The sequence below is a fragment of the Rhinopithecus bieti genome, unplaced genomic scaffold (genome assembly GCF_001698545.2).
Source record: "Rhinopithecus bieti isolate Rb0 unplaced genomic scaffold, ASM169854v2 scaffold_36840, whole genome shotgun sequence".
Lineage (NCBI taxonomy): Eukaryota > Metazoa > Chordata > Mammalia > Primates > Cercopithecidae > Rhinopithecus > Rhinopithecus bieti.
In genome coordinates this window covers 1,385,164-1,402,274 of record NW_016816502.1, presented here as the reverse complement: position 1 = coordinate 1,402,274, position 17,111 = coordinate 1,385,164, and the positions used below count along the sequence as shown (strand labels likewise).

General features: G+C 40.6%; 1 protein-coding gene across 5 annotated transcripts in view; it reads left to right on the top strand.

Annotated features, from left to right (window-relative positions):
- The window catches only part of ERICH6 (glutamate rich 6), a 47,212-nt gene that overhangs the window by 16,588 nt on the left and 13,513 nt on the right, over positions 1 to 17,111 (top strand). For 4 of the 5 annotated variants that reach the window (XM_017854950.1, XM_017854947.1, XM_017854951.1 and 1 more), the window contains exons 4-11: positions 3,888 to 3,950; positions 4,227 to 4,282; positions 4,390 to 4,506; positions 7,956 to 8,054; positions 9,293 to 9,450; positions 9,685 to 9,755; positions 11,702 to 11,847; positions 15,774 to 15,859. In XM_017854950.1, coding sequence (XP_017710439.1) covers positions 3,888 to 3,950; positions 4,227 to 4,282; positions 4,390 to 4,506; positions 7,956 to 8,054; positions 9,293 to 9,450; positions 9,685 to 9,755; positions 11,702 to 11,847; positions 15,774 to 15,859 — 796 coding nt within the window. The remainder of the gene's footprint in view (positions 1 to 3,887; positions 3,951 to 4,226; positions 4,283 to 4,389; positions 4,507 to 7,955; positions 8,055 to 9,292; positions 9,451 to 9,684; positions 9,756 to 11,701; positions 11,848 to 15,773; positions 15,860 to 17,111) is intronic. The other variant, XM_017854949.1, reaches the window with a different exon arrangement.

The following is a 17,111-nucleotide window of genomic DNA, read 5'->3' as shown; positions in this document are numbered from 1 at the left end:
AACTTGTCTGTTTACACTCTTGGAGTTCCCATAGGGAAAAACAGCATTCTCTCCCAAAGGGAGTCTGGTACCTTCTCTGTTTTCTTTAAGGAACCCCGGGCTATTATAAACTATTTTAGGCTCCTCATGCAGCAGAGGATACAAGAGAAAGGAGAGACAGCAGAAGTAAATGAAGAAAATAGAATTCAGTCAACTGAGAAGAAAACACTTTTGCTCAAAAGAAAAGGGACAAGATTCTAGGAGGAAAAAAAATTAAAACATGAAGGCCTTTTAAATACAAACATACACATGCACACATACACACACACACACATCTTGGATGTTAGCTTTTAATTAAGCTAATTTTAACCACTGAGCTTCTTTTAAAAAAATGTTTTAAAATCTCATTACCATATTTCAGCTAGGAAAAATTACTGCTATTTCAGAAGTGCCAAGTATTAAACCAGAAAGGGCTTGATTTAGGAACAAAACCCAGGCTGTTGTGGTGGAAAAAATCAGGCAGAACCTTAGCTATGGAACTGCAGCATGAGACAACAACCACTACTTTTGGTTTGGCCTGGCTAGCAAACAGGTGGCCTCGTTATGTAAAGATATAAAATATATGTTATATAAAAGATATATGTTATATAAAATAGTTACCTGCCTTCCAGTGTCATGGAAGCAGGACAAAAATGACTTCCTTGTGTTGGAAGCAAGTAAAACTTCAAAAAAAGAGAAGTTGTACAGCAAAATAAACTTTAGATCATGACCAAACTTGAGATCAGGGATTCTCTGGAGGGGGTGCTTCCAAGCCTCAGCAAATTGTCCTATTGGTTTGAGCCATACAGATAGCTCAAGCTAGTACCAACCACCAATAGAAGATTTGTCAAATATCAGGGGTACCTCCACTCAGAATTCCTCTGTGGTTACCGAAATGTGAACCCCGAAAATCTGAGACAGGTCTCAGTTAATTTAGAAAGTTTATTTTACCAAGGTTGAGGATGCGCACCTGTGACACAGCCTCAGGAGGTCCTGGCGACATGTGCCCAAGGTGGTCAGAGCACAGTTTGGTTTTATCCATTTTAGGGAGACACGAGACATCAATCAACATATGTAACGAACATTGGTTTCATCTGGAGAGGCGGGACAACTCAAACCTAGGAGGGGGCTTCCAGGTCATAGGTAGAGAAGAGACAAATGGTTCCATTCTTTTGAGTTTCTTATTAGCCTCTCCAAAGGAGGCAATCAGATATGCATTAATCTCAGTGAGCAGAAGGGTGACATTGAATAGAATGGGAGGCAGGTTTTCCCTAAGCAGTTCCCAGCTTGACTTTTCCCTTTAGCTTAGTGATTTTGGGGCCCCAGTATATTTTCCTTTCCCATGAGATACCCAGTTTAGGGCATTTTGTTATAGCAGCCCAAATGAACTAAGACAGCAATGTATCATGGACATCTTTCCATGTCAGGAATGATTGACCTAATTCTTTGAAATTACTGCATAATATTTCCTCATATACAGTTATTGTGACTTATGTAATGCTAGACGTATTGGGGTTGTTCTTGTTTTGCTTTTTTGTTTTTTTCTTTTTGAGCTCTTCCCTGTAACAAATAATGTATTAGTAAAAATCTTTGTGCATTAATTTTTTAAAATACCTGTGCCAGCATTTCTATGGATAAAGATGCCTGAAACATCTTTAAAATATTTTCAGATGATCCACGTTGTCCCCCACCTCCCCAAAATAGATCAACTTCTTTTTTTTAAAAAATTATTTATTTATTTATTTATTTATTTATTTACTTTTTTGAGACAAGGTCTTGCTCTGTCACCCAGGCTTGAGTGCAGTGGCATGATCTCAGCTCACTATAGCCTCAACCTCCTGCTCAGGTGATCCTCCCACCTTAACCCCCAGTAACTGGGACCACAGGCATGCACCATCACAATCAGCTAATTTTTTTAAAGTTTTTCATAGAGACCAGGTCTCAATATTTTGCCCAGGCTGTTCTCAAACTCCTGGACTCAAGTAATATCCCCCACCTTGGCCTCCCAGAGTTCTGAGATTACAGGCATGAACCACCACACCCAGCCTGGATCAACTTCTGAAGCATATCTGTCTCCAACAGCAGCCCTTGCTCTCCTGGCTTTGCTAAGAAAATAAGTCCCTTGCACTTAAATAGCCTCTTTACTTTGCCTCTGTCCCATTATAGGTTGCTCGCATTAGTTTTTCATCATTCCAATCCCATCTGCTTTAAATCTTCTAGACATTTACTCAAAGTTGCTGATTTGTGGATGGCCTTCTTCCCCATTTCCAGTGCTGCTCTGGAATCTAGATAGAGTAATCCTGCTGGTTTATTTCACTGTCTTGAACTAGAATCCTCAGCACCCTCCTACCTGAAAAATCTCATGAAGAATAACAGACATAAAGTAGATTGATGGTACTTAAAATAAGCAGAAAATAAAAGGGTATGCAAAGCATGATTATAACCAAGGAAAATATTAATCTGTAGCACAATAGTCCCCTGTTATCTACAGTTTCATCTTCTGTGGTTTCAGCTGCCTGCAGTCTGAAAACGTTAGTGGGAAATTTCTGAAATAATCAACACGTAACTTGTAAATTGCATGATATTCTGAGTAGAGTGATGAAGTCTCTCACTAGCCCACTCTGTCCTGCCTGGGACATGAATTATCTCTTTGTCTGTTGGAGTCACTTAGCAGCCTTCTGATTCTCAGATCGACTGTAGTGGTATTGCAGTGCTTGTGTTCAAATAACCATTAATTTCTTTTTCTTTTATTTCATTTTATTTATTTTGAGACAAAAATTTGCTTGGTAGCCCACGTTGGAGTACAATGACACAATCTCAGCTCACTGCAACTTCTGCCATGGGTTCTACAGGTGCCCGTCACCACACCTGGCTAATTTTTGTATTTTTAGTAGAGACAGGGTTTCGCCCTGTTGGCTAGGCTGGTCTTGAACTCCTGACCTCAAGTGGTCCACCCACCTTGGCCTCCCAAAATGCTGGGAATACAGGTGTGAGCCACTGTACCTAGACCTCGGTTTCTTAATCATGGCCCCAAAGCTCAAGATAAGAGATGTTGGCAATTTGGACATGCCAAAGAGAATCCATAAAGTGTGTCCTTTAAGTGAAAAGGTAAAAGTTATTGACTTCATTTAAAAAAGAAAAAAATAGTATGCTGAGGTTGCTAAGATACATGGTAAGAATGAATCTTCTATCTGTAAAATTGTGAAGGAAAAATAAATTTGTGCATAGTAGGGTCTGGTATACCTGCAGTTTGAGGCATCCACTCAGGATCTTGGAATGTATCCCCTGCAGATCAAGGGGGACTACTGTATTCTAGGACTAGAAAAGAAGGGGAAACATGTTAAAATGTGATATATAGAATGCTAACTTTCCGGCCGGGCGCGGTGGCTCAAGCCTGTAATCCCAGCACTTTGGGAGGCCGAGACGGGCGGATCACGAGGTCAGGAGATCGAGACCATCCTGGCTAATACAGTGAAACCCCGTCTCTACTAAAAAATACAAAAAACTAGCCGGGCGACGAGGCGGGCGCCTGTAGTCCCAGCTACTCGGGAGGCTGAGACAGGAGAATGGCGTGAACCTGGGAGGCGGAGCTTGCAGTGAGCTGAGATCCGGCCACTGCACTCCAGCCTGGGCGGCAGAGCCAGACTCCGTCTCAAAAAAAAAAAAAAAAAAAAAAAAAAAAAGAATGCTAACTTTCCTTTGTTTATTCCTTATTGTTGGCAAAATGTTATTTGGAAAAAGAGACAAAAGATTAAAAGACAAAAGAAACATAGTGAGGGTACTTATTTTTCCAAGGGATGTATATTCTTTTATATTCAGCTTCTTTTCTACTTTGTCAGATTGATGACACATGTACACTGTTTTCACAGGGAAGAAAACAGCCTCTAAAGTGAAGAAAGCTGAACCTGAATGTCTGGCATCTAAGTTAAGAGGTAAATACATGTTTGGCATTGTCTCCTTTTGCTGGCAAAGGTAAACTACCAGTAGGGAATCACCTGAACTTGCACAGAGCCCATCTGCTTTGCAAAAGGACTCGCCTAAGAACAGGTGTAAGAAGGTGGCAAAAACGTCAGGGTTCAGGGCATCTGAACAATGTGTGCGTGCTAAGCGAGGAGGATGATAGTGGGTGTGAATCTCCAAATTACAGAAGTGGAATGCACTGCACAAAGGCTTTAAACATTTCTTATAAATCTATTCTTTCTCTTCAGAAAAATGGGTAATTAATCCAGAAGAGCCAAAACTAAATATTTTGTATGAGCTGGAGGTAAGAAATGTTTATCATACTAACTAGTACACTGTTCTCATAGTAAAAATGGCTTATCCAGTCTTCAATTATTTCCCCTCGCCACCCCTTTCTCTGTTTAAATTTAGTTTAAGGAAGACTTCATAACACTATTCGAGCCTTCTCTAAGAACGTTACCCAGCGTTGGACCACCAACCATTCTGGCATACAAAGAAGAGAGCTCCAATTTAGACATTAACTTCAAGGTGATTTTAATTCATGTTTTTTATTATTACTCTTTTAAAATGACATTAAAAAAATGATTTGCACAGTAGACAGTGAAAAGGCTCTAAAAGGAAAAAAAAAAAAAGCCAAAGAGCTCAATTACTTAGAACAGCACTTACAGTGACTGTGTTAGTCGCCTAGGGCTGCTATAACTAGTACCACAAACTGGGTGGCTTAAAACAACAGAAACTTACTTTCTTGTAGTTATGGAGGCTAGAAGTTCAAAATCAGTGTTTTGGCAGGGCCAACATACAGTGGCGAATCCTACCTTCCTTCTTCCTAGCTTGTGGTTGTGGCAGCAGTTTTGGCATTCCTTGGCTTGCAGCTGCATCACTCCAATCTCTGCCTCAGTTGTCACAGCATTCTCTCTGTGTGTCTGGGTCCAAATGTCTCCCTTTTCTAAGGACACCAAGTCCAATTGGATTTGGGCCCACTCTAATGACCTCATCTTAACTTGGTTACATTTGCACAGACTATTTCTCAATAAGGTCGCATTCACAGGTAGCAGGAGTTAGGACTTCAATGTATCTTTTTGGGATACACAATTCAACCCGTAAGAGTGGCCGCAAAGCCTGGAAACAGGCCAGACGCAGTGGCTCACACCTGTAATCCCAGCACTTTGGGAGGCTGAAACAGATCACTTGAGAACAGCCTAGGTGACAGAGAGAGACCCTGTCTTTAAAAAAATAATTATTATTATTTTATTATTGTTTTTCGAGACAAGGTCTTGCTGTGTCACCCAGGCTACAGTGTAAGTGACACAATTGTGGTTCACTATAGTCTCAACCTCCCGGGCTCAAGCAATCCTCTCACCTCCGCCTCCCAGGTAGCTGAGACCACAGGTGTGCACCACTATGCCTAGCTAATTTTTTAAATATTTTGCAGAGATGGGTCTCACTATGTTTCCCAGGCTTATTATTAAAAAAAAGAAGAAGAAGAAGAAAAAGAAAAAGAACAAAGCCTGGAAACATGGGTGAATATTTGCCATATTTGGTCATGTGAAGTGACCAGTTAATTCCTGTACTTGAAGGGCAAGAGAAAGGTTACCTCAAGTAATTCCAATAAGATGGTGCACCACCACACTGCCGCTAGAGGGGTGAGGGACTGACTGGTGGAATGGTTGTTTCCAAACCTGGATTGGATGCCATGGCCATGTGGACAGAACTGCTCACTCCCCAGATCTGAGAACCCTTGATGACTTCTTCTTGGGCATAGTAAAGGTGCAGGTTTATTCATTAACAATAAGGGGCACGAATCATGCAAGGCAACACATCATGGATGCACATGTAGAGATTAGTGGAAATGCTGTATGGATGCGCTGAGGTGATGTTCATTGCTATTTTGTACAGTACATTGAGCTATGCAATCTAGTGAGGGGAAACATTAAGTATATCATGTAATATAATATCTATAAACATTTACTCTTTGTATTTACCCAGGTCACTTTATGGTCACTCAACAGACTCTTCAGGCTGATATTCTTTTTTCTTTTTATTTATTTATTTAAAAGATGTGGTCTCACTATATTGCTCAGGGTGAGCTGAACTCCTGGGCTCAAGCAATATCCCTACTTTTGCCTCCCAAAATTCTGGGATTACAGGCATGAGCCATCACTCCCGGCCCTGAGATTCTTTTTTTAAATGTAGCACCTCCCTTTTTCTGCACCACAAAGGCTTGTATCTAGGGATGTCTCTGAGGTTATACTCTCCTCCCGCAACACCCAGAGATGGGTCTTACCATGGGGAAGGCCTTGCGGCTTCTCCCCCAAGATGTCCCTAAGCTTGGACGAGGTTGGCACTTGGACGAGGCTGGCTCCTCCTGCTCCTCAGCAGGTCTTTAAGGTCTAGTGTTGATGCCAATCTAGTGCAGGGGTAGCAGCAGCTGGCTTGCCCAGCTCTTCTCTCTAGCACACCCTCTTCAGGTGAAGATCCCAACTCCCCTCATGGTCTTTTTGTTTTTGTTTTGAGATGGAATCTCACTCTGTCACCCAAGCTGGAGTGCTGGAGTGCAGTGACGTGATCTCAGCTCGCTGCAACCTCTGCCTCCCGGGTTCAAGCAATCCTCTCACCTCAGCTTCGCTAGTACCTGGGACTACAGGCGCACACCACCATGCCTGGCTAATTTTTGAATTTTTAGCAGAGACAGGGTTTACCATGGTGATCAGGCTGGTTTCAAATTCCTGACCTCAGGTGATCGCCTGCCTCGGCCTCCCAAAGTGCTGGGATTACAGGTGTGAGCCACCGCGCCCAGCCTCCCTCATGGTCTTTTGAAGTCTCTCCATCTTGCTTCACCCCAAGCTGAGGGTGAAAGGACAATGGACTGAGGGGTTCACTACCAAGTCCCTTGTATGAAGCAGGTTGTGAATGGCTTGGTATTGCCCAGCTCTCTTTCTCCCCTACTCCGTCATTTGATAGCTATCCTAGATTTTCCTCCATCATCTCTCTAGAGCAAGACTTCCCTCTCCAAGCATTCTGCTTTTAGCAATGTGCAGTACTTACTATTGGGGAGTTTCAGTGGCCTAAATATGTTGGACCTTACTCTGGGGTAGTGAATCCCTGGCTGCACTGGCCACCTTAGTCACTTTTTAGCCCTATGTTAGGCATTTTTGCCAGTCTCAGAGAATGGTTTCCATGCCATATACAGATGCCCTGGTGGTGTTAATGGTCTGCAAGTCATGATCTAGGTCTCTTCCTGGAGGCCTGTACTGAGGCTTGGCTGCTTACCTGCTCAGGAGCCTGTGCAGTCACAGACATGACCTCAGATCATTGACATGGCCACAGTGTATCAGCTCCACATTGGGTCAGCTGAGCCCCTAACTCCCAATCTCTCCCTTGTTTTGCCTCCCCTCCTCCTCCCTATCCTGAATTACCTTCACAATACAGACAAAATTCAGAGCTCCCACCTAGGCTCCCCTGGAGAAGGGACTCTCATTTATTTTAGAAAGTTGGTCATTGTACATGTTGACCTACACAGTAATATCAAGGTTTTTTCTTACTTGTCACTTCTTGAAAGAGTTAATGATGTTCAAATACCTTAGACCATTTGCATAAAATCCAGTGTGTGTTATCCTTGTCTCTTGCATCTAGGTATATAATACACATTCCTCTCCCCAACAAGAGACTCTGGTATCCACAGTGAATTCATTTCTGCAACTTTCTTCTTATACGAGGGAGGCATCCCGAAGACCACACACTTCCTAATAGGCTCAGCTCTGCTCCAGGGAATTGCACCAGACAAAGACCTGCAAAACACCACCTCAGGCTCCTCAAGCCTCACCAGCCCTTAAATGGAAGTGATATCACATCCTGGCACATCTCATCACCACTGCTGTTGCATTCATTGACCATGCCCAGGGTTGTGCTCCTGCTGCTCTCAGAGCCTCTGGGCCTCTTTGTAGGGACTTCTTTAATTTTTTCCTCTCTCTCTGAAGGATGAAGAGGAAGAGACATCACCCAAATGTGAATTTTGTGGAAGCGATCTAAGAGCATTTTTTTCTAATGTGGATGTTTGCTCTGAATCAAAGGGGCATGTAAGTTCTAAGGCAGGTTTACTGTGGAAATAGTATTATCTTTAAACATATGTAGTATTTTCTCTTGCATCTTTCCCCGGCGTTACCATTTTTAAAAGAGTTAGGTCGGGCTTACTTTGGAAGGCCGAGGTGGTTGGATTGCCTGAGCTCAGGAGGTCGAGACCACCCTGGGCAACACGGTGAAACCCTATCTCTACTAAAATACAAAAAAGTAACCGGGTGTGGCAGCGTTCACCTGTAGTCCCAGCTACTCGGGAGGCTGCGGCAGGAGAATTGCTTGAACCCAGGAGGCGGAGGTTGCAGTGAGCTGAGGTCACACCACTGCACTCCAGGCTGGGCAACAGAGTGAGATTCCGTCTCCAAAAAAAAAAAAGAGTTGTGTCTTAGCTGTCAGGGAAATGCAAATCACAAGCACAATGGGATACCACTTCACACCCACTAGGATGGGTATAATTTCAAAGACAGATAACAACAAGTGTTGATAAAGATGTAGAGAAATTAGAAGCCACATGTACTGCTGAGGGGGAATATAAAATGGTGCATCACTTTGGAAAACAGTCTAGTAGTTCCTTGAAAGGTTCAACATACGGTAACCATATGCCATCAGTTCTATTCCTAGGTTTATATCCAAGAAAATGGCAACATATGTCCACACAAAAACTTGTACAAAAATGTTCACAGCGGCATGATTCATAATAACCAAAATATAGAAACAACCCAACTGTCCATCAATGGATGAATAAAATGTGGTATATCCATACCATGAAATATTATTCAGCCATAAAAAGACATATGAAGTACTGAAACATGTTACCATATGGACAAACCCTGAAAACATTATGCTAAGTGAAAGAAGCCAGACATAAAGAGTGCCACATGTTGTATGGTTCCATTTTATAAACTATACAGAACAGGAAAATTTAGAGACAGAATGTAAATTAGTGGTTGCCAGAGGCTGTGAAGAAGAAAGGAGAGGAAGTGACTGTTAGTGAGGACAGGTTTCAGATTCTAAAATTGATTGTGATGATGATTGTACAACTCTGTGAATATACTAAAACAAATGAATTGTACTTTTTAAATGGGTGAATTGTATGGTATGTGAGTTATATCTTAATAAAGCTATTACCAGAATAAAAACTTATGATAGATTGTTATTCAAACCTTGTTAGTCATTTTTATCCCCTCTAATCATCTTCATCTAGGACTGATGAGATGAAAGTAACTTCTGTGTTTTCCAGGCCTCCTGCTGTGTTGCTTTCCAAAATCTGATTGATTATATCTATGAGGAACAAATAAAAATAAAATCCCCTAAAGCTGAATTAATTGCTATTGACCCTCATGCAGCCCATGACAGTGAGGTCAACAGACTCAAGGCAAAAGAAAAAGCCCTGCAAAGGTAACATTGAGCCTTTGATACCAAAACTCATACAGGCCAACTTAATTGGAGCTTTTTTTGTAAATGAACCTCAGTTTTTCAAGATATATAATTTTGAAGATGTATTTCCTAGATTCACAAGTAATAACAGATCAAACAGACAAGGATGGCATTTAAGCAGCTGAATTTTGTAGTAGACTGTTTTAAGTTTCAACCGCATTTCAGATTTATGCCTGATGTTTTTTGATTTTGTAGGAAACAGGAGCAACGAATGGCCAGACATTTTGCAATAATATCAAGGGAACAGACTCATTTCTCTGAAGATGGTGAGTTCATCAGTGCTGATCTTATAGACCTGTTGTACAACGTCAGAAAGCTCAGATGTTTAACCAAAAGATGAAATGGGTGTATTTTAAAAATAGTATTGGCTAGATGCAGTGACTCACACCTGTAATCCCAACAATTTGGGAAGCCAAAGTGGGAGAATCACTTGAGCCCAGAAGTTCGAGACCAGTCTGGGTAAAATAGTGAGATCCCATCTCTATAAAAAATAATAATAAGTAGTAGTATTGAAAATTTTTTATTTCTAAGGACAGTATAGCCTGTGTCCATCAAAATGGCTCAAAAAAACTAGTGTTTCCAGCCATCTGGTTTTTGGCATTTTCAGTCTTCATCTCGTTGTTATTATTCATTGAAATAAATTAGTAACACCTATAGAGCATTTTACAGATAACTACAAAGAGCTTTCAAGTTCATTGTCTCATATTTTATTAAGCATACTTTCCATTTTGTTTTCAAGCTTGGGTATAGAAAATCTGTCAAAAATAAGTCAACTTGGCCGGGCGCTGTGGTTTACGCCTGTAATCCCAGCACTTTGGGAGACCGAGGCAGGTGGATCGCCTGAGGTCAGGAGTTCGAGACTGGCCTGCCAACCAACGTAGTGAAACCCCCATCTCTACTAAAAATACAAAAGTTAGCTGGCATGGTAGCAGGCGCCTGCAATCCTAGCTACTCAGGAGACTGAGGCAGGAGAATCACTTGAACCTGGGAGGCGGAGGTTACAGTGAGCTGGGATCGTGCCATTGCACTCCAGCCTGGTCAACAAGAGCGAAACTCCTGTCTCAAAAAAAAAAGAAAAAAAAAGCTTATTTTCTTCATATATTAGTTGTTGTGTAAGTCAGCTTGCTAGTATCACTGTAGTTCTGGTACAGTTGAAGAAACACTGAGTTTAGAATCAGAAGTCCTAGATTTATATCCTTGCTTTTCTCCTTACAGGCTGTCTGATTCGGGGTAAATGACTTAATCTTTCTGGGCATCAGGCTCCTCCTCTACCACCCAGAGCTACTGAAAAGATACTTAGATGGGAGCTAAGCTATGAGGACACAAAGGCATAAGAATGATACAGTGGACTTTAGGGATTCAGGGGGAAAAGGTGGGAGGGTGGTGGGAGTTAAAAGACTTCACATCACTGCTCAGGTGGTAAGTGCACCTAAATCTCAGAAATCGCCACTAAAGAACTTATTCATGTAACCAAACACCACCTGTTCCCCAAAAAACTATTAAAATAATAAAATAAAATGAAAAAAAATAAAAGTTGAACTGCCAAAAAAAAAAAGATACTTAGAGAAGATATATTTTATTTATTTTGTAACTAAATCCCTAATATAAAGTTTCCTGATATCCAACTGTTAGAGTGTCAGTTCTACTAGAACTAAGGCCAGAAAGTTCCACTTAATGAAAATTGTCATTTTTAAAATTTCTTTCTGTGTGTGTGTTTTTTTTTTTTTGAGACAGAGTCCCGCTCTGTCACCCAGGCTGGAGTGCAGTGGCACGATCTTGGCTAACTGCAACCTCTGCCTCCCGGTTCAAGCAATTTTCCTGCCTGAGCCTCACAAGCAGCTGGGACTACAGGCACCCGCCACCACACCTGGTTAATGAATGTATTTTTGGTAGAGATGAGGTTTCACCATGTTGGCCAGACTGGTCTCAAACTCCTGACCTCAAGTAATCCAGCCGCCTCAACCTCCCAAAGTTCTGGGATTACAGGCATGAGCCACTGCACCCGGTCTCATTTTTCTTCTTTTAACAAAGGAATGTTCTCATTTTTTGACAAAGGGGAATAATAAAATTTTTAAAGATGATGAAAAATTTGAATATAAAAATTTCTTATGAATCAGTGTATTTATATTGGAGTTTGAAATTTCATTTTAGAAAAGAGGCTTTAGAAAATTTAAAACATATATGTATTTCTATGTGATTCTTTTCCCACTAGATTCAAAGCGCTTAAAAACAATTTCTTATCAACTTTCTGTGGATATTCCAGAAAAACAGACAATTGATGACATTGTATTTGATTTTCAACTGAGAAATAGTAACATGTCCATCATTTGTTGTGATTCTCGGATAGCATGTGGAAAGGTAATGAACTTGTAATTTTTTTACTTGGTATTTTAAAAAAACAGTTTAACCTAAAATTATATAATCTTTCATGAAGCTTGGCTACATGATGCATTTAACTAGTTGTCAAAAAGAATTGGTACAGACTTGGCCTTTTAAGTTCTACTAGACTTTATAACAATGTCTTATGTTTGGGTTAAAGCCTTTTACTTTAAAATGTAAGAGTTGCGTATTAGAGAACATTTGGAACCCTTAGAAAATTAAAAGGAAAGGAAGAAAATTACCAAAAGTCTCAATCACTTCTCCCAAAACATTAATATTTCAATATTTTCTAGACTTGCACTGCCCAATATGGTAGCAATACTACCTTTGGCTATTTAGATTTAAATTAAATTAAATTAAAAATGTAATTTCTCAGTCACACTAGCCATTCCACAAGTCTTAGATAGCTACATGTAACTAGTGGCTACTGAACTGCAGTGATGATATAGAACATTTTTCTTGTAATCAAAAGTTATATTAACACTGTTCTAGATGGTTTTCCTTGCATGGGTTTTTGTTAACATACTTATATCTCTTTTTTAAACTTAATTATAAAAACAAATTTTCCAAGACCAGGTACATTGGCTCACACCTTTAATCCTAGCACTTTGGGAAGCCAAAGCAGGCAGATTGCTGGACTCCAGAGGTTCAAGACCAGCCTGGACAACAAGACAAAACCCCATCTCTACAAAATATAGAAAAATTAGCTGTGCATGTTGACATGCACCTGTAGTCCCAGCTACTTGGGGTGCTGAGGCAGGAGGATCCCTTGAGCCTAGGGGCAGAGGTTGCAGTGAACCAAGTTTGTGCCACTGCACTCCAGCCTGGGTAACAGAGCAAGACCCTGTCTAAAAAAAAAAAAAAAAAATCATGATATTATATAGCTTACATTAATATTATTTTAATAGCTATATAATTTATCATGTAGTTTAACCCATTTTTCTGTTCTTGGACATACTGATTCTTAACAATTTTTTGCTATATAAATGCCATTTCTTTAAATATCCTTGTATGTAAGTACATTTCTATGTAAGTATAGTCCCTCAGAATAGACTTCTCAGAATTAAATTACTGAGACCTGGTTTGTTTATCTTGGGAGATATAGAATTTAAGGGGTGAACCAGGCAAACTGGCTTGCACCTGTAATGCCAGCTACTCAGGAGGCTAAGGTGGGAGGATCACTTGAGGCCACGAGTTTGAAACCAGCCTGAGGAACATAGCAAAATCCCATCTCTAAAAAAATTTTTTTGGCTGGGTGTGTTGGCTCACGCCTGTGAGCCCTAGCACTTGGGGAGACCAAGGTGGGTGGACTGCCTGAGTTCAGGAGTTCGAGACCAGCCTGGGCAACACGGTGAAACTGCATCTCTACCAAAATACAAAAATTAGCTGGGCAAGGTGGCGGGCACCTGTAATCCCAGCTACTCGGGAGGCTGAGGCAGAGAATTGTTTAAACCTGGGAGGCAGAGGTTGCACTGAGCCCAGATCACACCATTGCACTCCAGCCTGGGCAATGGAGCAAGACTCCGTCTCAAAAAAAAAAAAAAAAAATATTTTTTAGTTAATTAGCTGGGCATGACAGCACATGCCTGTAGGCCCACCTACTTGGGAGGTTGAGGCAGGAGAATCACCTGAGCTGAGGAGTTTGAGACAGCAGTGAGCTATGATCATGCACTCCAGCCTGGGTGACAGAGCAAGACCCATCTCAAAACAAACAAACAAACAAAAAGAATATAAGGGGTGTCAGTAAACCCAGGTGACTGGCAGAAGTAAATCCAAACTATCTTTGGAGGAAGGTCACTAATTCAACCTTCAAATCACACCTACAAATTGTTTTTCAAGTTCAGTTACCAGCATACAGTGAAAAATAACCAAGAACACAAGAAAACTTAACAATACAAGTAAAAATCCAGAGGAATAATAATCAATCAGAAGAGACCTGAAAAGACTTTGGAAAATGAGGAAGTCTAACTGTGATCATGAAAATAAGAGATCAGCTTGAAGATATATGAAGGGAAGAGAAAACTATAAACTGATGTAGCAAATTTGAAATGGAAAAAAATGAACTGAAATGAAAATGAAAACTGCAACAACTGAAATGAAAAATACAACAATCGAAATTAAAAACTTGAAAGATGAGAGCTGAAAGCAGGTTAGACTCCACTAAAGAAAGAACCAATGCCCAGGAAGAAAGGTTGAAAAGAAAAAATATCAAAATTCATTATGGGGATAAAAAAAAAAGGCAAGAAACACAAGACAGAGTGTATGGTACAAAAACAAAATGAGACGTCTAACATGCATTTATTCAAAATCCCAGAAGGAGAGAAAAAAAGATAATCAGGCAGTGCTAATATTTTAAAAGATAATGGATGATAATTTTTCAAAACTGATAAAAGAGACCCATCGACAGGTTTAAGAATCCCAGTGATCTCAAGCAGTATGAGAAAAAAAAAAATTCTAGACACATTATAGTGAAACTGCAGAAAACTAAAGACAGAAAACAAAACAAAAAAAAAGGAAAGAAAGAATTCTTAGAAGTAACAGAGGAAAAAAAGTTCAGGTTACATTTAAAAGAAAACAGACTGGCAGATAACCTCCCAACAGCAACAATAGAGGCTCAAAGGCAATGGAATGTCTTCAGTGTGGTGAAAGAAAACAATGGCCAATCTAGAATTCTATACCCAGTTAAAATGTATTTCAAGAAAGTGTAAGATAGGTCAGGTGCAGTGGCTCACACCTGTAATCCCAGCTCTCTAGGAGACCAAAGCAGGCAGACCACCTGAGGTAGGGAGTTTGAGACTAGCCTGGCCAACATAGTGAAACCCCATCTCTACTAAAAATACAAAGATTAGCCAGGCATGGTGGCACATGCCTGTAATCCCAGCTACTTAGGAGGCTGAGGCAGGAAAATCACTTACACCCAGGAGGTGGAGGTTGCAGTGAGTCGAGATCTTACCACTGCACACCAGCCTGGGCAACAGAGCAAGACTCTGTCTCAAAAAAAAAAAGAAAAAAAAGTGTAAGATAAAGATAAGAGGATCACTTTATAAGATAAAGATAAAGATGATCACTTTTTAATTGACAAAATTTCAATCCACCAGTAAGATATAGCATTACAAAATATATTGTCCATATTAGCACAGCCTCAGAAATATATGAAGCAAAATTTCACAGAAGCAAAAGGAAAAATAAAGAAAACCACATTCATAATGAGATATTTTAGCCTACCTCTTCCTTTTTAGAGATGACACTCTTTGATCATTCTTTCCAGAGTGATCTATAGATCCAACGTAATCTCAGATTCTAACACAATTGCCTATGTGTGTGTATTGGGGGAAGGGAAGTCTTGACAAGTTGATTCTAAAATGTATGTGGAAATATAAGGAACCTAGAGTAACCAAAACACTCTTGAAGAAGAAGAGGCTGAGGAGAGGAGGATGTGTTCTACCAGCTATTAAGATCTATTACAAGATACAGTAATTAAGGCAGTATAGTATTGGGGCAGGATAAACAAGGAAATCCATATGCATAATAGAGTCCAGAAACAGACTCATGCATGCATGAATATCTGATTTATGATAGCAATGGCACTGCACATTGTGCAGGGGCTGGTTTTTATCTGCTTTTGTTTTGTTCTTATAGTAACATTCATAAAATAAAATAAATTAAAATTGATATGTAATGTCAGATTTCTACCAGAAGGATTTTTATCAAGTTATACTTGCAAGGGTTAGGGACAATCTGTTAATAATTGCTAAGGGTTGTCTCCTGTTGTTGAAGCAGGGCCAAAATTTAAATTAATAAATGGTTTGTATGACCGTCTAGTAACCAGCTGATGTCCATTGTTGTCGTACTTACGACTTTATGTCCGAAATAATGAAGTGTCTTTTCTTTTCTGTGGTGTATAGGTTGTCAGGAATGAGCTCTTGGAGAAGCATTACAAACATGGGAGCAAGTTTCTAACTTCATTTCCAGATGGGACAACACAAATATTGTATCCTCTTTCAACAAGTTATTTTTATTAGCTTTATTACTTCAAAAAAGAGAAAGGTAAAGGAAGGAAATACATGGCCAGGCGCAGCGGCTCACGCCTGTAATGCTAGCACTGTGGGAGGCCGAGGCGGGCAGATCACTTGAGCTCAGGAGGTTGAGACCAGCCTGGGCAACATGGCAAAACTCCGTCTCCACAAAATGTTAGCTGGGTGTGGTGGCACATGCCTGTAGTCTCAGCTACTCAGGAGACTGAATTAGGAGGATCACCTGGGCTCAGGAGGTGGAGGCTGCAGTGAACTGAGATTGTGCCACTGAACTCCAGCATGGGCAATAAAGTGGGACCCTAAACAAAACAAAACTAAAACACAGAAAAGATAAAGATCCAGCATAATTGAAAAATAGAAATTTTAAGTAAAAAGACAAATAAATAGAAAGATAAAAGGAAACTATAGAGAAACTATATTGGCTGAGCATGGTGGCTTATGCTTATAATCCCAGCACTTTGGGAGGCTAAGGCAGGAGGGTTACTTGAGCCCAGGAGTTTGAAATCAGCCTGAGCAGCATAGTGAGTTCTCATCTCTACAAAAAATAAGAAAATTAGCCAGGTGTGGTGTGGTACACACCTGAAGTCCCAGCTACTCAGGAGGCTGAGGTGAAAGGATCAAGGCTGAGTGAGCCATGATCATGCCACTGCACTCCAGCCTAAATGACAGAGCAAGACCAAGAAAGAAAGACAGAAAGAGAGAGGAAAGAGAGAGAAAGTGAAAGAGGGAGGGAGGGAGGAAAGAAAGAAGGAAGGAAGGAAGGAAGGAAGGAAGGAAGGAAGGAAGGAAGGAAGGGAGGAAGGAAATAAGGAAGGAAATAAGGAAGGAAGGAATGGAAATACTACCCTCAAATTCTACCACCCAGAGAAAAGCTGATAGCATTTTATTACTATTGTTTTTTTAAGACAGGGTCTCACTGTAAGGCGCAGGTTAGAGTGAAGTGGCACAATTATGACCCACTGCAACCTCAACCTCCTGGGCTCAAGCAGTCCCCCACCTCAGCATCCTAAGTAGCTGGGACTGCAGACATGCACCACTACACCTGGCTAATTATTTTAATTTTTGGTAGAGATGGAGATCTCTCTGTGTTGCCCAGGCTGGTCTTGAACTCCTGGGTGCAAGCAATCCTCCCGCCTCAGTCTCCTAAATGGCTGGGATTGCAGGTGTGAGCCACTGTGTCTAGCCAGCATTTAAAAATAAATTGTTTTT